General features: G+C 41.6%; 1 protein-coding gene across 1 annotated transcript in view; it reads left to right on the plus strand.

Moving 5' to 3' along the window:
• Window positions 1-13,304: 13,304 nt before the first annotated feature.
• LOC135198603 (calcineurin B homologous protein 1-like) overlaps window positions 13,305-26,017 on the plus strand; it is a 58,219-nt gene continuing 45,506 nt past the window's right edge. The window contains exon 1 of the mRNA XM_064226334.1: window positions 13,305-13,515. Within this exon, the coding sequence (XP_064082404.1) occupies window positions 13,449-13,515 (67 nt within the window). The 5' untranslated portion in view covers window positions 13,305-13,448. The remainder of the gene's footprint in view (window positions 13,516-26,017) is intronic.

The following is a 26,017-nucleotide window of genomic DNA, read 5'->3' on the forward strand; positions in this document are numbered from 1 at the left end:
ATAGCCCCACTTGGTTCCATCAGTCTACATATAGCCCCACTTGGTTCCATCAGTCTACATATAGCCCCACTTGGTTCCATCAGTCTACATATAGCCCCACTTGGTTCCATCAGTCTACATATAGCCCCACTTGGTTCCATCAGTCTACATATAGCCCCACTTGGTTCCATCAGTCTACATATAGCCCCACTTGGTTCCATCAGTCTACATATAGCCCCACTTGGTTCCATCAGTCTACATATAACCATGTTCCTTCGTAAGTTATACTTTAAGGGGACGGATGGTTCTAGAAGGTCCAGTGAAATATTGCGACTTCATCTGCTCATCCAAAGTAGGTAAAAATATATTCCTTCGTTACTCTCCCTTTGTTTTAATGGGTAGGTACTCAGGATATAGCAGACGATGATTGTATGACCGTCACGCAGGGGTTTTTCCATTTCCATTTATTCGCGTTATTGAATCAGTCCTGAAAGTTTTTGTTAAGCAATTTTTGTTTGTTTGTTTGTTTGTATGTTGCATGGAACCAGTAGTTATTCGAACGTCTATCACCAGAAATACACATCTCTCACTCCTCAAGGGAATGCCCCAGAATCGAACTCTCTTGGATATAGTAACGGGATCAAGTTTTACAAAGGGTAGTATGGTATTTGAGGAGAGAGAAGCGCAGAAAGTGTGAATTGGACTAACGGTGAAGGGATTTACCGAATTCGAAACTAAGTTCTCAATCTTTACTGGACAATCCCAAGTGGACATTTATTACACCATTCATTAAACTTCATATTTTTATTTTATTTATTAGTCACATTTAATTTTATGAATAATTTCTTTCACTAATTCATTTACCATAATTCAACTTATTTAACCTTCATTACGGCACTGAATGGCCTTCTTTGCCTCAATGCCTGGGCTTTAGCCCTCAATATCATCCATCCATCCATCCAAGTGGACGTGATAAGGCAGACTTATCTTTCGAACATTGGAAGAGTTTCCGATCTATGGGGGGAAAAGTAAAAGGATTAGGCCAATAGTATTGCATAAGAATTCTTAAATGGTCGTTGCAATTTTTTAGATTAAGGAAATAACTTTAGATTCTTAGGTGATCGGGGTAATATTAAGTAATCTTAAGTTAGGCTAAGTTAGATATGAGGATAGGTTTCATGAGCTAGGGATAAGATTAAATTACGTACTGTATCATTAAGGTAATAAATTAGGTTAAAGAAAATCGGAATTTTATTTGCTAACCTTCAAATCTGTTCCCACTATTCTGCTTCAGTGGGACTTTCTAGAGAATAGTTTCGTCTTTGAATTTAAGGCTTATATACCTTTATACGAAGTGTTTTCTTATATCAGTAGAATGGCCTCTTACTATATTTAACAAAATTTACTGAAAAGCCTCGCTCGCCCATTTCCTAGGAATGCCGTTGCTCTGCGAGAATGTAAGATATTCTGACTTATTTTTATTTAAAACCTTTTATATCAAATAATACCCTCGTCTCCAGCTGCTGGACTCATTTCAGTTGTTACCTTTGTACCTACAGGTGCAGTATGGATGGCGTGAGCTCTCGAACCCACTGTAACAATTACGCCTCTTAGCCTGTATATTTTTCACCTGTTGTACTATTTTCTGCCACGAAGTAAAAAAGCAAGCCATTTAATGTTACTTTTCTTTTAAGTATTGCATGTACTTGATTTCAGCGAGAGCAGTAAATGCATGTCCATTTACGTTCGATTCTGTATGAGAGTAAAGCCCCTTGCAACATATAAACCCCGTTGTCCCACAACCTTTTCTGCTCTTGAAGGGCGATTAATAGTTGACAGGTTAAGATTTTTGTTCCTTGCATTGATTTTCTACGAAGAGTAGAGAATCGCCAGGGGTGTTTCGGGTAACAGCGAATGAAACCCTTTTTCTAAAGGAAACAATTGCTCAGCAGATTTTCTTCTTCCTTCTTATTGTATTAACTCTATACAACAATCCAACTCATTTGTGTCTGGTTTTGCTCACAAGAAAATATCGCTAATAACAACACAAAGCTCTGCTATGTAACGAATCAAATGAAGTGTCCGTAATCATTTCTCATAAGGAAATGAAGTATGTAATATATCTAGAGATCACTCCTGGGATAACTTATAATTAACTACGTGTCCAGGTAATTTCATAATCTTTCTCATCTTATGTTTCTTAGTCCTGCCTTTCTCAGACCTTTAATTCCCCATGACCACCAATATTTGTTACTTTCTCGTTAAGTTCTGTATTTTTGTTACTGACGTTATTAGTAGGCTTTTATTTCTTAATTGAACATGACGATACAGGTGTAAATGTACCGTGTTAAAGCATTAAGCAGAGTCTGCACGGTGTGATAGTGATCTAAAACGTTAAGTATAAACTAAACTGTCTTGAAAGCTTACGTGTAGATGGCTTTAGAAGTTCTGTGGGCTCGTTATTGGAGTATGTGGTTTTCAGAGACTGCATTTGATGTTGACATAAAATACTTTAAAAAGCTTGCCTATAATTAAGTGACAAGAAAAATAATAATAAGGCAGAGATAAAATTACCGGGTAACTAGAGTGTCGTAACCCAATATCTCCCTCTCTCTCAACTTGGTCTGCGTAATTGACTGAAGCACCTGTGTCGTCTGTACAACTTGGTCATCCCAAATGATTATCAGCTACTTTACGTCAGGTGTTAACCACATAATCAAAGTTCTGAAGCGTCTGCTGTGACATAGCCTCTATGCCACAAGTCATTCACGATCTGGGATGTTCCTCCTTGGACGAGTGGTTTGCATAACCCGCCCATCAATCTGGTACTCCGAGTTCGCTCCCCACTGTTGCCAATGCAGAGCCAGAAGAATTTATTTCTGATTAGAAAATCATTTCTCGATATAATGTGGTTCAGATCCCACAATAAGCTATAGGTCACGTTGCTAATTAACCAAATAGTTCCCAGCCATGTAAAAGTAAAAAGAATATTAATCCTTTGGGCCAGCTCTAGGAGAGCTGTTAATCAGCTCAGTGGTCTGGTTAAACTAAGGTATACTACTTTTTTACGGTCCGGAGGCTAATCAGTTTTTAACAATTACTATAATACAGACAGTGTCAACCAGAAGGTATAATTTACATCTTGTATGGCTATTTCGGAAAACAGAAAATCTTGGCCCAGGCGTTACTGATCAGCGTGGTTGAACTGCTCAGAAATTCTGTCAGTTTACAGTCTCCACATGAAACAAGAGTCCACTCATACCGGGATTATGTTTGCATAACTGTGAAAGTTTTGAGATACACATTACCCCATCATGAGTACATTACCAGAACCACTGATGAAAAAAAAACATTCCTAGCATAATTTTAAGTTGGCTTAGAGCGAAGAGTAGAACTACTACAAACATGTCTGATAAAGATGCTGAACTAATCTATTCTTAGTCATAAACTCTGACTGATTTATATAGAGAAGGAAACATGATCTTGAATTTAAAAATTCCTATGGATGGACATGATGCAATAAACACATAAAGGTAATGTCATCATGATCAAACGAACTCTCAAAATTTTGTAGAAAGTCACGTAGTAAAGGGAATTTGCAAATGTGAGAAATCAAGGCTGTAATATAAAATCCAAAGAACAAAAATAAATGTCTCATTTTCGGTGACGCAAGCTGAAATCCTCCACCTCTGAACACAACTGATCTGTTATGTATGTGTGCTACCTTGCTGAAGAAACCGTTAGTCATGCCTAAAGACGAAAGAGGAGGAACTTTACAGTCCATTCTAATAGACGATGCTGATGCCAAGCAGTCTTCCTGTTAATGTTCCAAAGCTTGTCAGTTTCACCTCACACAACGTTTTAGCAAATTTTCTTCTCACTCTAAGAACAGTTAAAACACTTGGGCAACCAGAAAATTAGTGTTAGGATGATCCATGTCGTAGAAAGACGAGTGCACAATCTTCCTCGACTGGAATCCACTGCGTTCCTGCTGTGTTAGTTCTAGAACATTTGGCTGGTGGCAAATGAGTGATGGTTCTTTGTTAATACGATCATACTCATTTCTGTTTGAAAACTATATTCGTCCAGGTCGTGGGAGATTCGTCTGTGGGTTGTTTCAGCCTGTTAATTGTATAGCAATGTCCTATCGGGCCCAGGGAATAAATCTATAGCAATGGCAAAAGCTTAACTGGCTGTGCGATCCCGCCAAATGCAGAAGGCACTCCCGCCACATAACTCGATTGAGGTAGCAGCAACTAGTTTTCTCTCCCTGGTACACGGCTAAATCCTTCACCATCATACATTCCATGATTTGAGTTGTGTCCTCTTGCTGTGCAATGTACCATAAGTAGTAATGTTCTATTCCCTGACCCGCAATGAATATCAATTGTTTGATAACCAGGTTTTTGAGTTAAATTGATCTGTGAATCTCTTAAGGGCCACGTGGTCCTCGTGAAGTCAGGTAGTAAATTTCAGGGGTGTTGTCTCAGGTTATAGTGTGTGAAGTTAGGGTTCAAATGTTTATTTTTTGTAATAAAATCTTGTAAAATCCTGTTTTACCTAATTTAGTACTCGTCCCTAGTGAAAGAGCAGGAGCTGTCCACTAAGGTACGCCAAAACAACCAGTAACATTAGGCAAATCAGTAAAAACCCAGTTTTGAAGGTATATTTCGCAACTTGTCCCTCAAACTGGATTTGACCTAACCGATCGGCTTCCGAACATTGACAAGTGAATTATGTTGTTTAGAGTAGTCTTGAGGCAACCAAACTGCCGTTGTGAAACCTTGGGAATGATCTCGCCAAGAACCCAGCCAATGAAGTCTGTAATCAACTAAAGGCCGTTGCAGGAAGAGTGAGGTAGATTACGACAACCGTATTGTGAGTTTGATTTGAGGCGAGCGGGCATGCCAGGTCGGAGAGAACTAAAAGTTAGGTTCCCTTTAATGACAATGTTCATATCCCCATCCACAATGATGGGCTGAAGAATGTACAGAAACGTTTAAAAGAAAAGGGGTGCAAAATGGCCTACACAACAGCAAAAAGGATGTTTTGAATCATATCAATCTGTTAATTGGGCTGATTATTTTATTTTTTTCATAACTGGGATGGACAAAATTGAAGGAGTTAACTTGTTCGTGGCTCATGATGGGGTTTTACCTTACTGTTTGAACCCTATGTGTGTGTAGGTTGGTAGGAACTGAACAAGATATAGACATATGGTGGAAATTGGATGCGATTGGTATCGCACTACACAAACAGTTTACTACATCTGAACATAAAGCCATGGAAAAGGTGCAACAATGTATCTCAATGACAGAACAAGGCTATCATGTGAGCTTTACCACTCTGTGGGTCAGAGCAAACACTATATGCAATGCTCTTGCACAACTGAACTCGCTCAAGAAGCAATTCGAGAGGGATCCTGGTAATAGAACCGCTTACCAGAACGTCCTTCAGACATATCTGGAAACAGGCTTTGTAGAAGAAGTACACAGCCCCCAAATAGAGGGAGATTACCTTCCTCAATTCGGGGTGAAAAGGCAAAGCCTGACCACCCCTCTTCGCATGGTTTTCAGTACCTCCTCTAAGATCAAGGGATAGCCATTATTGAACGATTATCTATACCCAGCAGGGACATGCACATAGGGAGGGCTGCAGGAGCTCCAGCCCCTTTCCTTTGCCCTCTGTAAGTAAAAAGGAGAGACAATAAGAAAATAGAGAAAAATTAAATAAAATTGACCAATAAGCACTTTTTTTTTATTGTAGCATAATTCTAAAACTGCCATATCACCTATACCCCAAGTTCCCAACACACTGCACAGATTCTGCATACACTTGTATAGAAAGTTTGTGATGTGAAAAGATCATCAATAACAGCGGCTGGGTGCACTGAGATGACCCCAGTCTGGCCCTTTGGGGCAGGGTGTAAAAGTATCAGACACCTGTGTACTACACTGAATTAACATTTAGTTTATTGTTTCCTTCTACCTAACACTAATGTACACTGCATTTGGTAGCAATAGACATTTTCAGAATATGTTCTAGTGTTGTGCCCTTAGTGGGGAACTTCTGCTTAATAGCTATTAAATTTTGTCAAACCGAATTTTTAATAAGCTAAAAAATGAGCCATTGCTCAAATCTGTACATAATCCCATTTTTTTACAATTTAATTTCAAAGTAGCACCAAGGTACTTCAGTGGAGAGCGCCATTCATCCAGGATTCGACTGTTGCCATCTGGCGGATTAGTACTGATAACGTAGAGTAGCGTTCGCCTCAATAACAAGCACAGCGAAGCACGCGTATTGTATTATGTTCGTCCTCAGTATTGTCCTGGTGTTTTAGGTCAATTGTCATTCAAATAGCGTCAATTATGCCAACTTGTATGGCGTTTGGTTGTGCCAATACTTCTGGCAAGTGTCCTAAAGGCATATTATTCCACAGGATTCCATCAAACAGAGAGAAATCAAGTCACTGGCTGATGGCTCTTCGAAGGGAGGATATCAACATCAAAACCTTTCAACCTACGACGCAAACCGTTGTCTTTTTGGACCATTTCTTGCCAACAGATTTAAAAGTTGACATTAGGAGCAGGTTATTAGGTATGGCTATGAAATTTATGTAATATGTTTTGGGAACTTAATTTCCCTCTGAACAAACAACGGTACTGCTATCTATACTATGGTGCCTCCACTTGTATGCATTTGAATTGAAATATAGTCTTGTCAGTTGCCATGCGCATGGTGTGATGGGGTGAATGGCAGTTTTCTAAATGCGTGTGTGTGTCCATGAATTGATGAGGGCCTTCACTTAGTCCTTTTTAACTAGTTTAATTAATGCGGTTTTAGAATTTAGGGCTGAATGCCTAATTATGACTACTTCTTTATTTACCATTTCAATCATATATTTTCAACTTACAAATACAAACCAAAAAGGATGTTATCTGAAGATCCTGTGCCCTCAGTTTTTGTTCCGCCTGTCTGTGCTTACCGTAGCATAATGTCATGCATAACAGATGAGCCACACAAAATGGCTGAGCCCATGGTACAATAGAAAATTGGTTGTAAAAAAATAAGAAAATGCCCCTTTCAAAAACCTTTATTCACCAGGGGTACTTAAATGGAATAATACTTCATATGGAACAGCTCAAATGCAACCAGAAGTTCCCCTTTAAGGCCTTCGTAGGGCAGCGCTCTGGGTTGGCTGGTTATCCAGGGGGCAAGGCGGTTGAACACATCTTCTGGGAAAGCTGCAGCGATAAGGTCCACCTTGGTTCCTTCCCTGGTGACCCCGTGGAGCCAGAATTGGATCTCCGTATGGTGTAGCTAGGCTGGGACGTTCTGTCTGGAGAAGGGCAGCAGTTTCATAAAGTGGGGCTCCACTGGCGCGGTGGCGATGTGCAAGGACATCGATTGGGGCGCGGGTTGGGGTGTCGGGGGACCACCTGGGGAGAGCATGGATCGTGCCACGGGTCGGGGATGGGCCGTCAAAGAACCAGAGGGAACAGTGATGGACAGCTCCCACTTTTGAGTCGAGTTCTCTATGTCTGCCAGCTCACACTTACATTGACAGGTCTTGTAAATGGTGGGTCAAACTGTGAGATAAATGCCAAAACACTCCTGTAGAGGACGTACCATTTTGAGTCCACTAATGGCGTTGTGGTCGACCATGGATAAGAGCACCAGAGAACCTAGACTGAGCACCGTATGGGTCCGTTAAAGGTTTTCTGGGGATAGGTGGCTTGAGCTGCTACCATCCTAATCCAGGAGGTCACCAGTTGTGAGGACTGGAATCAGAAAAGGAGAAAGCTCTAACTAACTTTATTGTTGTTGTTTGAGATTAAGCTGGCCTTATGCCAGCACAGGCTCTTGCTCCTAGAGCAGCCCGTAGGACTTTATTGAACAAAGACGGCTGTATATGAGGCAGCAGTGTGGGTGGAAACTTATGCTGGGGCCACACATTCACGTATCACGACGGCGTATACCCACGTATGTGGATCATGGGCATCATCACAGTGAAATGACCTTGAACAGTGGTAAACAGGACACAGGCTGACGGATGTTGTTTTGTGAGATTCGGCGTCTTGAAGGGAGTTGTGGAGAGTACTTGGAGGAGACTGCTGGTCTCGGAGACGGAAACAACAGCTGACCTGAGGGCACCGACCTGACCTTTTATACCATGCCACATTGTATAGGGTTGTAAATGTGCAAATCGGTTTCCCAATAGGCTACAGTGTAATTAGGAGGCCCATGTGCTTTGCGGCGGGAAGAAAACAGCGGCGGCGAACAATGCTGGTGACCCCAGCAGCTACCCTGCTGCAGTCACTGTGGGTCCCACGTGCAATGCCTGGAGCTACGTCAGGTGACATTTGGCATGACCACCCATGACTTGTTTTGAACATTTCAAAACTGGAGTGGGCTACAGCATTCCAGAGGGCGGAGCTTAGCGCTTGGACGACCTGTCACCATACGTCCACGATTTTACGTTTGTGTTACGGAACATTTACAGTTTTCTGACGTAAGATGTTGCAACAGCTTACGTCAGTAAACCGTAAATGTAACGTAAAACATACGTAAAATCGTAGGCGTACGGTGACGGGTCGTCCGGGCTCTAAGCTTCGCCCACTAGGGCGCCGTAGCCCACTCCAGTTTTGAAATGTTCAAAACAAGTCGTGGGCTGTCACACCAAATGTCACCTGACGTAGCTCCAGGCATTGCACGTGGGACCCACAGTGACTGTTGTGGGGGTAGGTGTTGGGGTCACCAGCATTGTTCGCCGTCGTTGTTTTCTTTCCGCCTCTGTACCGTGGTATAAAAGGTCAGGTCGGCGCCTCAGGTCTATGGGCCGAACAAAGGAAAGGCCCGTGCCAACAAGAAGTGTTGGCTTAATACAACAACAACAACAACCCTCAGGTCAGCTGTTGTTTCCGTCTCCCGAGACCAGCAGTTTGCTCCAAGTACTCTCCACAATGCCCTTCAAGATGCTGAACCTCCTAAAACGACCAAGGAAGGGACCATCAACGTCCCATCTTGCAGGACCTTCTTTTGGCCCGGAGAAGACTCCTACAGCCACTCCTGCAGACACTCAGGTCGAGGAAATGTCATCTTCCACCTACAGGAGTCAGAGTTGGATGAGATACAAGAGATGACAGCGGCACGGAAGACGACTGACGGACAGGGAGAAGTGGATATTGAACATATTCTACTTCCTCAAGCCCCATATCGTCCGTCAGAAGAAGCCCAAGATGTTGGGACTGCTAATGGTATGTATATTATAATGTCTGACTTAATTTTTTTTTATTTGTAGAAAATATACAATATTTTACAGTACATGCAGAGTTCTACCAAAGTGAATTAAACCGGGATTTTCAGAATGCAATATTTTTACATTCTCTCATACATGCTCCTTCCCTTTACAGTCTGCTCTGTTTACAGGCCGACCATATTGTACCCTACAACCCCAAAACGGTGGGCGTGGTCACGACGTGAAGTTGACGTACACCGAATATTACACTATTGGTGTAAGTTCCAGGTAGACGTCCGACCTTGCTTTCTTTGCGTGTATACATTCGCAGCGCAATTTACGGTGCTGACTTTACGTCCGTTAGCCCGTATCCTGTTTACCAGCTGTTCAAGGTCATTTCACCACGATGATGCCCATAATCCACATACGTGGGCATACGCTGTCGTGATACGTGAATGTGTGACCCCAGCATTAGTGTCCGTCACACACGCACATACAAAAGGGGTCAGAGCCCCCATTGCGATTGTGTTTCTTCGCAGCTGAAAATATATATATATCTTCGTGCAGAGTGCATTTTTACATGATGTATATATCGGCGGATGGGCCGTGAAATGCTTACCTTCAATCCTTTTTTGAAAGTAATTTGTGGAGATTTTCTGAAGGTACATATTTTACATTTTTTATGCTCACATGGGCAGTTTCTAAAGGCATTATAAATTAGAGCCAGTTCCTCCAGATTTTCACCAAAATAAATTCTTCAACTCTGGCCTGCCTGTGACTATAAAATAAGCAACCATTCCACATCTTATCGAGTTATCTTTCAGGGTTCTGCAAAGCTATCAAGTTACTAGTTATAAGGTATGGTTTTGCCACACCAAGTTTTTGTGAAGATTAGATGTGATGTCCAGACTTGGACAGGGTGACTTCCAGGTAAGTGGCCTTCATCATATCGATGGCAGTGGCATAACTTGTTCACTATATCGCTGGTTAATGTCTGGAAGGCTGTCCACCAAGGAAAGTCATGCTAAGGTCACACATTCACGTATCAACGCACGCACGCCCACGCATGAGCAGAAATTGGTAGTTGGCAACAGCTTACGTCAGTAAACCGTAAATGTAACGTAAAACATACATAAAATCGTAGGCGTACGGTGATGGGTTGTCCAGGCTCTAAGCTTCGCCCACTAGGGCGCCGTAGCCCGCTCCAGTTTTGAAATGTTCAAAACAAGTCATGGGTGGTCACGCCAAATGTCACCTGATGTAGCTCCAGGCATTGCACGTGGAACCCATGGTGACTACTGCAGGGTAAGCGCTAGGGTCACCTGCATTGTTCGCCATTGTTATTTTCTTTCCGCCGCGAAGGACTAGGGCCTCCTAATTACGCTGTAGCCTACGGGGAAACTGATTCGCGTGGTATTAAAGGTCAGGTCGGCGCTCAATACAACAACAACAACCCTCAGGTCAGCTGTTGTTTCCGTCTCCCGAGACCAGCAGTTTGCTCCAAGTACTCTCCACAACGCCCTTCAAGATACCAAACCTCCTAAAACGACTAAGGAAGGGACCACCAACATCACATCTTGCAGGACCTTCTTTCGGCCCGGAGAAGACTCCTACAGACGCTCAGGTCGAGGAAATGTCATCTTCCACCTACAGGAGTCGGAGTTGGATGAGATACAGAGTGATGACATCGACACGGAGGACGACTGACGGACAGGGAGAAGTGGATATTGAACATATTCTACTTCCTCAAGCCACACATTGTCCGTCAGAAGAAGCCCAAGATGTTGGGACTGCCAATGGTATGTATATTATAATCTCTGACTTAAATTTTTATTATTTGTTGAAAATATACAATATTTTACAGTACATGCAGAATTCTACCAAAGTGAATTTACAACCTGGATTTTCATAATGCAATATTTTTACATTCTCTCATACATGTGCCATCACTTTACAGTCTGCTCTGTTTACAGGCCGGCCATTTTGTACCCTACAGCCCCACAACAGTGGGCGTGGTCACGACGTGAAGGTGACGTACATAGAACATTATGCTGAGGTCACACATTCACGTATCAACGCACGCACGCCCACGCATGAGCGGAAATTGGTAGTTGGCAACAGCTTACGTCAGTAAACCGTAAATGTAACGTAAAACATACGTAAAATCATAGACGCACGGTGACGGGTCGTCCGGGCGCTAAGCTCCGCCCACTAGGTCGCCGTAGCCCACTCCAGTTTTGAAATGTTCAAAACAAGTCGTGGGTGGTCACACCAAATGTCACCTGACGTTGCTCCAGGCATTGCACGTGGGAGCCACGGTGACTGCTGCGGGGTAAGCGCTAGGGTCACCAGCATCGTTCGCCGTCGTTGTTTTCTTTCCGCGGCAAAGCATGCGGGCCTCCTAATTGCGCTGTAGCCTACGGCGAAACCGATTCACACATTTACAACCCTGTACGACATGGCAACGCTGTAGCGTGGTATAAAAGGTCAGGTCGGCGCCCTCAGGTCAGCTGTTGTTTCCGTCTCCCAAGACCAGCAGTTTCCTTCAAGCTCTCCACAGCGCCCTTCAAGATGCCGAACCTCCTAAAACGACCAAGGAAGGGACCATCAACGTCACATCTTGCAGGACCTTCTTTCGGCCCGGAAGACTCCTACAGCCACTCCTACAACCACTCCTGCAGACATTCAGGACAGGGAAAATGTCAACTTCCACCTACAGGAGTCGGAGTTGGATGAGATTCTGACTGATGACAGCGACACGGAAACTCTCCATGAAGCTACCCTCATTGACGAGGGACAGAACGTTCCCTTGACGGAGGATAGCCAAGACGTTGAAGATATTTATTTCTTCTGAATAGCAGTCTTACAATAATGTAAATATATAAGAGGAATTCTTATATACATCTAAAAAATATTATCTTGAATAGGTAGAATTCCTATTTATTTCCAAGAATGTTTTATAAGTCTAAGTGTATGTCTGAATGGTAAAATCGAAGCAAGAAAATTCTAGTGCTAGTCTCATATAGTACTTATCCTATGTTCATTTATTTGTGATGTTATATTAATTACATATATATATATTACAGATGGCTACTATCAAAAAGTTACCATAAAACTAAAATAGATTAATTTGTAGGAAAACAACGAAGAGACGAGCTGTTACAATGATTGTTTACGGAACGGCAAGCTTTGTTCATAGGCCCGCCCTTTTGTACCCTACGGCACCACAACGGTGGGCGTGGTCTTGACGTGAAGTAGACGTATACATAGAACATTACAATATCGGCGTTAGTTTCAGGTAGACGTCCGACCTTGCTTTCTTTGCGCGTATATTTGCGGCGCAATTTACGGTGCTGGCTTTACGTCCGTTAGCCCGTGTCCTGTTTACCAGCTATTCAAGGTCATTTCACCGCGATGATGCCCACGATCCACATACGTGGGCATACGCCGTCGTGATACGTGAATGTGTGACCCCAGCATCACACGTCAGCGGTATTTATACTTCAATGGAATATCCATATTCATAATCGAAAATGAACCATCGCGATAGGCAGAGGTGTTATAAAAACAATAGAACTTTTGAATCATGCCAAAGAATAAAATTAAACGGAAAAGTAAATATAAAGAAATATGAGCAAAATAAATAGACATCTCATCGAGGTCCTTGCATCTCATGATACTCTCCTTAATTTGCCTCCAAATTGTTGAGGAAAATCGTGATTAAAGCTGAAGCAAAACAACCGGGATAGACGGCTGAAGTTAGTTGACGCCTCAGATGACGTCATTATCAGCTGATATAGTAAAAGGACTTATTACGCCACAGCAAAAAAAAAAAAAAAAAAAAAGATTCTGTGGGGTTCGGATGACATAACACCTGGTGTTTCATTTATTAAATTATGTACATTGACATATGAAAGTTATATTTGGCACTCAGAATTATGGTAAAGACATTTCTAATGCACCATTTTTTGTAGAATGTTGAAAAAATAAATACAAATTAATTCATTTAAAAATATTACTTATAGTTCGAATCCTTGTTCCGAATCGTGCTTCACTTCTTCGAAGTTCGAACCTTCTCTCATAATCTCATTGGAAATCCTGGTGTGTGTTGGGGAATAAGTTATTCAAGGTCTTGTAATCACGGGGTTGAGAAAGTTCACCCGTATCCGTTTCCCCGTATTCGTAGCAAAGTCAGTTGCGCAGCACGTAGTATAACTGTGTCATCAAAATGGGAAACAAAAGTAGTTTGATGCTGCAGGAGCAAGATATTAGGGATATCCAGAATGAGACAGGCTGTAAGTATACTTGATCTTTTGGGCAATTTGCATGGCTAATCCAAACTTCGCTGGCCTGAACTACCTACCTACCTGTTCGTAGGTAATACTATTCTAGTCTAATAGCTAGTACCTATTAGGTACGGCCCCATCCCTTGATTACACCAGTCTAAGCTGTGACGGGAGCTCGCTGGGAAAATTAAACCTACTAACCTACCTACCTACCTCTATACCTGCCCTATCATTTGGTCTAGGTAGGCTAGTAGGGTATCATTTTGTCAAATGTAGCTAGGCTATGTAGGTAGTACTAGCTACCTATCAAGGAAACTTTCCAGGAGCCTACTACTAGGCTAGGTACCAAGTAGCCTATATTTGTTGAAAGTACTACTACTACTATATAGGTACTAATTGCCCATTGAAAGGCACAGGATCTTGGCACGACAGCCATATAGCCTATAGTAGTACCTAGCTACTGATCGCGATAGATCCTAGTACTACTGTAGTATTGGTACGGCTGTAAATTACGCATGCGTCATAGGTAGGGTAAAAAAACCGCATGGTACAGGGGTGGACCATGTACGATCAATGTGTACAACCCCAAAAAAAGTACATTATAACGTGTCCTGATATCGGAGATGGGCATCAGACGCGACTTGTTGTTGGTGAGGAATGGAGCTAAAGACCTCTACTCCGGTGTCAGGACGCTTTATAATGTACTTTTCTTGGGGTTGTACACATTGATCGTACATGGTCCACCACTGTACCATGCGGTTTTTTACCCTATAGTAGGTTAACATACTACTAACCTAACCTAACCTAGTAGAACGTGTTACCTGATTGGGGGGAGGTAGTACTCCCCTTAAAGAAAAACAAACTACCTACTAGAGGAAGATTAACACACTCAAGGTTAAGAGGTACTAGGTTAAAAAACCGCATGGTACAGGGGTGGACCATGTACGATCAATGTGTACAACCCCCAAAAAAGTACAATATAACGCGTCCTGACATCGGAGATGGGCATCAGACGCGACTTGTTGTTGGTGAGAAACGGAGCTAAAGACCTCTACTCCGGTGTCATTACGCGATATAATGTACTTTTCTTGGGGTTGTACACATTGATCGTACATGGTCCACCCCTGTACCATGCGGTTTTTTACCCTAGTAACCTAACCTACGTGACCTACAGATAGCCATACAATTTCTGGAAGTTTGATTCTTTGTAGACGTCTAGGCTATAGTAGTATTGCCTTTTTCAGCTCGTTGAAACCTGAAAACGTGTTTTTCGTCGAAAACTGATGTATTATTACATGGTTCTTATAGCTCAGTCACCATTTTCTTGTGGTCATTGATATGTTTGAGGCAGTAAATAAGGGTTAGTGCTTGCAGAATTCACAGCCATACCAATATCTATTGCAATCAGGATACGGCTGCCGTACCATTATCCATTTCGTAATTGAAAAGTTTGGAAGGTCAAATTCTATGTAAAACTAGCTAGCTAGGTATACCTACTACCTATACTCTGTTTTTTTTCCATCTGTCCATCCGCCTGTGGTGTTTCCACATGGTAACACTGCGTTCTGAGCCTTAAATAGTTACGCTATGTGTAAGATTTAGGTAAATAAAAGGATATCCGTGTGTACATTTGCAACTGAAAAGTGTTTTAATAATTTACTGTATGGGAATTACACCGTTAATATTCGAAAATTCGAAATAGGATATTATTTAAAGCCCTGGACGCAGTGTTACCATGCGTAAACACCACAGGCAGATGGACAGATGGAAAAAAAACGAGTATAGTAGTAGCCTACTAGGTAAGGTACTTACTAGGCAAGGTATGGCATTGTGAACTTGAAAGTATTAGCTATTTTCATGGCTACTATAGGAAACTTTAATTTCCAAAGAAATACCTGAATGGTAACTTCTTTAGATTAACCCCTAAAAGTCAAGGGTTTTGTTAACCATAGAAGGATTGCATAAATTTAGAAAAAAAAATATATACCTAGGTATTGCTTTAACCAGACCACTGAGCTGATGAACAGCTCTCGTAAGGGCTGACACAAAAGATTAGATTTTTTATGTGGCTAGGAACTAATTGGTTACATAGCAATGGGACTTACAGCTTATTGTGGGATCCAAACCACATTTTCTCGAGAAATGAATTTCTAATCGCCAGGAATAAATTTCTCTGGTTCTGCATTGGCAGTAACAGGAAGCGATCTTGGGCTACCAGATTCATAGGCAATAGCTCAATCTGCTTGTCCAGTGAAAAACTACTAAATGTGGAAAAATGGATAAGGCCTAAACTATTGGAGAAAACCAATGGCTGTTTCGTTATTAGTTTTTGGGGGATTAGGCTATAACCAGTAAACTTATGTAGGCCTAGTAGCTTACACTGGGAGTGGTAAGTCCTTAAGGAGGACATATTTATAGAAAAACCTTCCTTAAGTTAACCTGAGGAGACCTTGTTCCTAGCAGTTGAAAGATCGCAGACTTTTTGTTCTTACACAATATTCAAACTTTCTGTCTTTTACAATAGGAAGACGAAGCCTGGACTCATCTGTTGAAATCTTTCAGATGAGGCATTTTGGTAGTTTACTGGTTTGGTAGTCAGGAGTCCCTCCCAACCGGATGTAAACATTCCAATTTGCTTTCTGCAGTCATTAGGAGTAGATGTGTTTTCTTCGCCCGCCCGACTATTTGCTGATTTCTTTCAATTTCGGTGGTAGTTTTCTTTGTTGCTTATGGTAATGTCTTGTGTATAATTGTGTGTTTGATAGATTATTATGTAAACCCACGAATCACAATTGCCCAAGAAGTCTGGCCCTGGTTGGCAATGCCCCAGGGTGCAGAGTAAAAGGTGCGGAAACTTCCACTATGCTATTGAGATTGATCCCCATGCCCTTTGTTCCTATTGCCAAGGGCGAGTGTACTATCGATAATCAGTGTACTGAGTGTTATGGCTGGTCTCAAGAGCAGTTGAGGAAGTTTGTCAGGAGACGGCAATATCAGAGGAAGATACCCAAGGCTTCGGTTGTGGGTACCACACCCTTGGTTGCCAATCCTTCGTCTTCTTATCTCTCGCCCGGCAATCGTCCCATGCTTGCAGTTTTCCCTTCGGGGGAAGCCTCTGCTTCATCTTCCTCTTCTGACTCGTCGGGGGAGGAAGAATGGGGGTGGTTGGGGACCATGATAACACTCCTCTGGGGGAAAAGCAGATGTATCATCAGCAGTCCAGAGACTGATTGTTTGTATTAGCAAGCTTCCTGATTTCTTCTAGGAACCAGTAGTTCATTATTCAAGGTCCCTTAGGATTGCTAGGCTGAGCCTAAGGCATTGTCCTTTCATTTCCAAAATGGGCTGAGTGGGCACTGAACAGATTTGATAATGGCTAAATTGCTTCATTAAAAAGTTTCTTCTAAAAGTTCTTCCCTTTTCTTCCCCTCTTTATGAGAAAGAGGAGGGCTACAGGCAGTCCCCAGTTATCATTGGACTGTTATCGGCGATCCGGTTTTATGGCGCTTGTCTAGCCCTATAAAATTGGCAATTTATAGCGCCATAACGGGACAAGTTTCGGTTATCGGTGCCATAAGTGCCATTATGGGGCCATAAATCACCGAGTTTCAGTTAATGGTGGTTTTCACATAAGTGACTTACCAAACAATTACATAGTTGTAAGCTTTCTTACCTGGCAGTCGAAAATTCAAATTTCCTGGTGCCGAGAGCGCTGTTATCGTTCATGTAGGTGATACAGGTCTTGCCCACTTTTGTGATTCTCCGGTACTGCTAAGCAAACTACCGTCAATTCGTTTTGTGCCGCTCACAGAGTAATGTGGATTATTTGTTTGCAGTCAACTATCGTCGCCATATTGGAATCAGTTCGTTTGGTGATGTACAATTTCTTGGTTGTATTTTGCTGATTAGCTGTTTTGTTAGCTTCCAGTCATCTAGGAATTAGCTTATCATGTTAGACTCTAGTTTGTTATTTGTTAGATTTTGCAGAGATGGCAGCAAAATTAGAATGCCTAAGTTGTGTTATGATCCGCACACAAGGTGTGTTAATTGTAGGGGGCAGCTTTGTAGTAGGGACTTACCATGTACCAAATGTCAAGATTTAGATGAGCAAGGGTGGAAGATTTTTTCAGCTCACTTTTGGACATCACCTCACTCAAAAGGTAAGGTTCCACATGTTACTACATATGTACGTACATGTACACAGTATTTGTTGTACCCTGTACACTAATGCACTTTATTGACAGGTACAGTAATGGTTAGGTTAAGTACTGAATGGTCCAAATTGTTGTATTTCTTTGTATTGCAATACACCCCCTGAACACCTGAATAAGCCCTGGTCACTTACCAGCCCGAACCATCATTTATTAAAAATTTACCAAATCTTTGGTTAAAATAAACGATCAGTGTTGCCAATCTCCTGGCACACACCCTCGTTACCTAGTTACCAGCCCACCGCTGATAGCCCTGCCTCACGGGCCGGTCACACCTGCCCTCTCACATCAATCACTTATCGTTCGCGGTGGAGTACAGATGTATCCACAGCGAACTCCTTTTTGGTCTTGCCCGGCCTTCATTTGCACCTTTGATTTGATTGATTTTGGTGACGAATTACGCATCCCTTTGGATTACTGTTGGATGGCTCTTAATACCTTGTCATCAGACATTGATTCTGCAAAGGAAGAAACAACACAAGCTACGACAACGGCTACTGCATTCTCGGCCACGACATCACAGAAAACGACGAGCGGAAGTTCAACAACGTATCGTCTTTGCCAACAATGCAAGAAAAGGATGAGTACCCTATGACACGATAGTCATTTCTTATGCGTAAATTGTAGGCCTGTTCAATATAATGTAAAGACCAGATGTTTGGAATGTCAGGAGTGGTCTTTGGACCAGATGTTAGGGTATCTCAAACGTAGGAAAGGTCTTGTATTAAGAAGTAAGTGTAGGCAGGAAGAGACTAACGTAGATCAAGATAAAGACTTAGAGACAGTGCTCTTTAAGAGACTTGAGAGTAGGCGGACATCGAGTATGACATCTCCTGTTACCGATTTTATGTCAAGATTAAGTGAGGATAGATCGAGCAATAGGGATACTGAAATTACTAATCGTTCTTTTCAGCTCCCCTGCCTGTTCCAGAACCAGCCCTAACCGGTGCTGGGGGTTATGGGGATCCGCAAGCCCACAGGGCAGGATCCGCCGTCCCCCCTGGCACGGAGCAGGCAGTGTTGGCAGCAGATTCCCCTTCCCTCGATGTGTAAGTTCTCAGGATGATAAAAACTTAGGTCAGATATAGACAGGTAGGGATAATAGGCTACATAGTGTTTAGTTTAGGAAGAGAAGTGCAGGCTTCTTCGGGTCGTTTTCTATTAAAAGAAAAGTAGTAGTTTATAGAGGCACAGTGTCCTTAGAGCATCTTTAGGCTTTTTCCTGCTTCGAGTTCCTTGCATCAGAAGCTTTTAGGCCATGGTTGGTCTTTCAGATATGCTCCTTCGTCTTTAAGGTTTACTTTCTCTACTTATACGATACGATAATTGTTAATATCAACTAATTCTCCGTTCAATGCATATTGACTTTGCGATATTCAGTATGGAGAGAAATCGAATAAAATGAACTACAGTTAGCCTAGTTTGTTCACGTATGATATGTCGTATGCATATTCAGTAGCCTAGCCTAAAGTATTCGCAGTACAACATATCGATAGTTATTTTTATATTGGCTAACGCTGTAGGCTCAAGGCATTCTGACTTCTGATAATTCAGTACAGGTGTAATTGAAAACGAACGAGAATCCGATCGGAGGATAATTAATATGAATGTAATCGAACAGAATGAAGATCGGATTCTGTCCGACTAAAGCATTGTATTATATGTATCATCATATTAGCGTAGTATAAACACTTAACTCGGCAGTCATTCACGCTGGAATCAGCGGATGACGAATACGGGTTTGCGTCGCCGTATCCATCTCATTCTCCTTCTGATTGCCTAAAATGACTAACGTAACAACACTCTCACTTATGCCAAGTTTGTACAAACGTCTTGAAGGAGACGTGTGTTCAACTATGTTGACATTTAACATAGTCAATGAGGTATCTATCTTGGGGCATATAATCAGATGGCAGATATAAGGAATTCGTATGTATGACATCTTCATACGTTTAACCGACTATTGCCGTCAGTAATTACATTGCGCTTATGTCAATTTACAGTTACAAATTATTACCAGTCGTATTATCTAATTACAATGACAACTGAAATTAATATTAGGCCTAATAAAGTTAATTTAATTACCTTTAAATATTATTTTATTACTTTTCAATTAAATTACAATTACACTAGCTTGTCGTCAAACAGCACTATTGTAAGGAGGTGTGGCTTAGACAGACAAGGATGCCGGCTAGTCTGTTTTTGTTTTTTGTTTTTTCCTTGGCTCCAGATTCAACCATATCACTTGGTCTCGGCTAATGTTTTTGTCCCTAGTTAGCATATTAATGAATATCTGGATACTTAACTTATGGAACGAAGTCATACTGTTTCGTCTTACGATGTATTTTAAGTCCAAAATTTGACTGATACGTCTCATTGGAAGCTAGTTTTTCCATCGGGTTAGATGGCGTTAAATTTAGGATTCCGTTCGTTTTTCACTCGTTTTCATAGGTATTACGAACCTTACACTTTATATACTTTATTAATCCTTTGTCTGTGTAAAAAAAAAAAACAACCAACAGTAATGAGCTCTTTCATGCTATTAGTTTCTTTACCAACGGTGCGTTTGAATTCATACAAAAGCTCGGGACTTCTGTCCAGGTTGCTGATGCACGTAATTTTGCCTTATTAGCTTCAGCTGCATTTATACAGTAATTACCGTCACACGCGGATGAATACAATAACGGATGTTGCTATCGGATTCGATTACTGTCATACGCTGATCAATACAATAAAGTGATGTTGTTATAGGACTCGATCGCATTAACAACAAGTTCTCGTTCGGTTGTTCATAGCTTTACGGAGTTATACGAGTATATTATCGTTTATAAAATAAATAAACCCTTTTAAAAACCTTAGAAGAGGGTGCAATTTACGGAGGTGGAGATGTTAGACGATTGTAATTTCTCTCTCTCCATCTCTCTCTCTCTCTCTCTCTCTCTCTCTCCTCCCTCTCTCTCTCCCTCTCTCCTCTCTCTCTCTCATCTCTCTCTCTTCCTCTCTTACTTCCCTGATTTTATATTCTCTCTCTATCTTAGACGATGTATTTCTCTCTCTCTCTCTCTCTCTCTCTCTCGTCTCTCTCTCTCTCTCTCTCTCTACTTTTTCTGATTTCATATTCTCTCATCCTATTTTCCATGCTCTCCTAACACTGGACTCATTGTGCAACAGAGGTTTTTCTTCCTGTCACACCTTTTCAAACTTTGTCAATTTCCCTTCAGCGCTGACTGACCTCATAGGTCCCAATACTCGGCCTTTGGCCTAAATTCTATTTTTAAACCTAACAATCTTGCTGTCTGAGTTAGTATTAGAGTAGGGAGCGAATATTAGGAATATGTATAAGGTATTCATGATATGATATATCACGAGAGGATTTTAAGTATTAGGACAGATAGGAAAGAACATGTCTGGGTCTATCTGAGGGTATTCTTCCAAGTGCCAACCAGGCAGAGTACAGACAGGCAGGTACATCACTACGATCGACGACACCGTCGCAGACGCACCGATGGACATGGTTGTCTCCTCCGTACATGAGAGGCCTAAGGCCACATGGGAGGTCTTCAGTTTCCCTCCATACATGAGAGGCCGAGAGCCACATGGAGGTCTTCAGATTCCCTCCATACATGAGAGGCCGAGAGCCACATGGGAGGTCTTCAGATTCCCTCCATACATGAGAGGCCGAGAGCCACATGGGAGGTCTTCAGATTCCCTCCATACATGAGAGGCCGAGAGCCACATGGGAGGTCTTCAGTTTTTCCTCTACTCAGGTGAGGCACATAGCCAGCTGAGAGGAAACAGGTTTGTATCCCTCCAGCACTCAATGAGTTTTGACCTTAGGGTAGAGGTGCAGGGAGTTTTTTTCCCTCCACATATGGGAGGCCTAGAAGGCCACACATGGGAGATTAGTTTGGACGAGTGACAAATGAACTTGAGACTGACCCGCGTACTCAATTATATTGACTGACAATGGTACAGTGGAGGGCCGAGTAGATTTGATTCCCCACCTCCAAATTAATGTTGTTAATCGGGCTTATTCAGGTGTTCAGGGGGTGTATTGCAATATGAAGTTTTTATTGTAAAACTAATATTGTAATACCTACCTGAACACCTGAATGATTCCCACCCTCCTCCCCTCGCATACAGAGTTATTGAGTTATGATTGATGTGAGAGGGCAGGTGTGACCGGCCCGTGAGGCAGGGCTATCAGCGGTGGGCTGGTAACTAGGTAACGAGGGTGTTTGCCAGGAGATTGGCAACACTGATCGTTTATTTTAACCAAAGATTTGGTAAATTTTTAATAAATGATGGTTCGGGCTGGTAAGTGACCAGGGCTTATTCAGGTGTTCAGGTAGGTATTACAATATTAGTTTTACAATAAAAACTTCATTTATTGGCCAATTTAGCTTTATTATAAAATTTACTATGGTGTTTTTGTAGGGCTTGGAATGAATTAGGCGGTTTACATGTAAAACGTAGTTCAAGATACGAAAAAATAAGGTTACGAAGGCCGCTTCGGAACGGATTAATTTTGTAACTTGAGGCACTACTGTACTTAGTTCAATGTCTCTCAGAAACTTGAACTAGGAAGATGTTATTCTTGATTACTTCAGGAACCGCCAAGAGAATCTGTGAGATTCAAGCGATTGATAGAAGAGTAGGCTTCTCGCAAGGTGTCAGTTTGCCCCTCCACTTAAGGATTCCTAGCTAAGAATGAATCACTGGCAAAACCCTGGCCTCGTGCTTTCAATATGAAAAATCTAAGTGATACCGTAGGGTCAGACAGTGAAGAAGAGTACTCTGTCAAGTAAGAACTCTTAAGTTCTATTTGGACAGAACTGAGAAGATCCAAGGATCCTCCAATAATGCGTGTTGTTGAGTGAAAGACCCATCTCAACCTTTAACTAAGAATGCTCTGTCTCAAGAGATGTAATAAGAGAGGCTCACTCACAAGTCAAAGAAGACCTTCTTCCAATCAAAGTCAGAGCACATGCTATTAGAGTTATAGCTATGTCCTTAGCTTTCAAGCACAGTCCCTTGCTATTATCTTCCATTGTGCAAGCCACCTATTTAACTGCTATTACATTCAAGGTCTACTTTTAAGACAATTATTAACCTGAGTCTTGCACTTAGTTTAAGGGGGCCAGCTGGCTAATGCCATTTTTTAAGGAGAGGACTTTGACATTCATACCACTTAATAAGGTGACTTGGGACATCTCCAAACAGCATATGATTTTCGCCTCTGACCTTCGATTTTGTGACGCCAGGGCGATTTATCCCGAAAATAACCATTTTTCAAATTCTATCTCCTCCCTTGATATTTAATATCAAGACATGGTATTACCACCATATATAGACCTGATGTAGACTTCTAATCAAATTGTTTTTTTTTTAGTTATTTTTTTGTATATATGAATTTTTTCATTGGGGCAAAAAATAAACCCTATAAATCAGAAATAAAAAGAAAAAAATTGGAAAAAAGGGCTTCATTTGATTGTTCTAAAATGGCTTTCTAAGTTATACTCAAAATTTCAATGCTATAGCTTTAAAACTAAGTGAGATAATTTGAAGGTCAATAAGTATAGTTTTGAGGTACAGGCATTCAAAGTTTTCCTTTGTATTTTTATAAAGACAGTGTTGATAAATATGTAATGATTATCATGAATTTATATTTCTGTTTTGGGTATTAATAAACCAAAACTCTGTTATTTATCATAATTTAATCATTAATGAAGATCCCTTTGCTCTTATATCGTAGCCTGGGGCACTCCTTTCCATCACAACTCTCTCTCTCTCTCCTTCACTAACTCAGCTTATTACAGCAAATTTCTTCTTCTGTATGTTAGCGAGATGGTTTTCTTGTCTTTTCCTCTTTGGCATGATGAAATTCTTGCCTAAACAAAGATAAACAGACATACGTAAAAGCAAGAGAATATCAGAGGTGAAACTCGAACCTATAATAAATCAAGAATATTATGAATTTCATATTCTTTTTTGGGTAATAATAAACCAAAACTATGTTATTTATCAAATGACGATCCCTTTGCTCAAAGACGTAGCCTGGGGCACAACGCGACGTGTGCGTCAGGCAAGCATTACTTACTACGTACCCCTCCCCAAGCCCCGCCCTCTCTCTCTTCACTAACTACTCTAATATCGCAGATATTATGATTTTCTGAATTCGTATTGAAGCAAATTTTCTTCTGTATGTTAGCAAGATGTTTTGCTTGTCTTTTCCTCTTTAGCATGATGTTTTGTTTGTCTATTCCTCTTTGGCATGATGAAATTTTTGCCGAAACAAAGATAAACTGATGTAAAAGCAAGCAAATGTCAGAGTTGAAACTCAAACGTGTACAATCTTTCATGTTTTCTTTCGCACTGAACAGTGGTAAGCTGACAACCTTCCCTCCTGCGACTCATGGAATCTCTACAGATGCCATTGCTCACAATTCCTTTGACAATAATTATCAAAATTTATGATAACTGAAGAAATATTGCATTTTCTTGTACGGATCAATGTTTTTGTCTTATTGAGTCGCGTTTACTAATTACCCTGTAACTACGAAAGCAAGAGGAATTTTGACGAAATATTTCCTTTACGCATTCTCCATTGCCATACGAAGCTCCATGAATTTTTTTATGACTGCATTTTTCGCCCTATACCCCAATATACGTATAGGGGTACCGGCTGGCCCCCTTAAGTCCGGTAAGCAGATCTTAAATGCCAAAGTTTTGGCCTAAAGGGATGGTGTAACACTCAAGAATTACTCTAAGGTAACTAATTACCGGTGTCTTGCTAATAGCCTATGGCCAATAAACAAATCCTAAAATCAAAGTTTCCCCAAAAAGAATGACGTATCATCAAGATAACTTACATGTAGCGTAAGCCAATAAAAAAATAAAAAGATGCAAAGGTATTTGGTGTACTTGAATGGTGATACATTCAGGAACTATTTATAAGGCAATTATTTTTCCCGAAGACAGCAATTATCCGGATTGATAACCTGAGTAAAATAATCAAAGCTGGGTTCATTCTGCTCGAAGGCTATGAATGCATTACGGATCCTGGTTCATCCTAGATGTTGACATCTTTTCCCTGTTCAACTTGATAAGAGAGTGCTGAACAAGCTCCAACCTAATCATAATATCAGCCTGACCAGTAGCTCTATATTGTCCACAAAAATGATTGGTTTCCCGACCTACTAGCCCTATTAGTGGGCTGCCCGAGGCTACTGCCCACCATGCCAGAGCTGCTCAAAAAGCCCCATATCTGGAAGTTCACCAAAATCTGTCCACTCTGGCCCTGACAAGTTTTTCACTGCCATCAAAATGATATTGTTATGATACAATAAAGTTTGTTCATGAAACTTACCTGTCAGATATATATATAGCTGTATTTTTCCGAATCCGACAGAAATTTAAACACTTACGACACACGCAGTGGGAGTCAGGTGGTTAGTACCCATTCCCGCCGCTGGGAGGCGGGTATCAGGAATCATTCCCATTTTCTATTCATAATTTTTCTGTCGCCGGTGCTGGAAACACCTGTTTGCAGCACCTCCGTCCAGATTTTGGAAACTTACTAGCTACTTGAGTATCCCTTTTGGTTTTTCTTTGGTATCTGAATTGGATCGGTGGCTTGGCACACGTTGACTTTGGTTTGAATTGATTTTGGTATTGAATTTTCTTTGATCAAGATGTCAGGGTCTAGTTCTACTAGCGCTAGATTTTGTTCGATGGCTGAATGTAGAGGTAGGCTACTGAAAGCTTCAGTAGACCCACATTCTGTTTGTAAAGTGTGCAGGGGGAATGAATGTACGTTTGAAAGTCGTCGTAAGGAGTGTGAAAGACTAACAGAGTCGGAATGGAAGGCGTATGAAACCTATCTTAAGAAACTTGAACGAGATAGGTTAAGGAGGTCTTCCTCCAGGAGTGTTTCAGGTAGGCAAGATTTAAATTATTCTCCTGCTAACTACCCTTTCTGTAGATTATGCTCCTACCCCTGTAGTGTTGCCTCCGGCCCCTGAGACAGTGTCGGTAGAAGGTAATACGTTATCGCTAATTCTTGAATCGATTCGTAACTTAGAATCAAAAGTGTTAGCTCTGGAGAGCAAAAGTGAAGAAAAGTGCAGTGAAAGTGCCCCTTGTGTAGTGGAGGGTGCGTCAGATCGGCCTCATTTCGCCTCTAGACCTAGACCTCTGCTTGACTCCAGATTACGGGGAGAGAGCATGTCGAAAGTCGAAGGAGGGTTACGAGGAACCCCCACCGATCTGGCGTGCCTTCGGCAGCTTCTGACGAACAT

Source organism: Macrobrachium nipponense, chromosome 22 (genome assembly GCF_015104395.2).
Source record: "Macrobrachium nipponense isolate FS-2020 chromosome 22, ASM1510439v2, whole genome shotgun sequence".
Lineage (NCBI taxonomy): Eukaryota > Metazoa > Arthropoda > Malacostraca > Decapoda > Palaemonidae > Macrobrachium > Macrobrachium nipponense.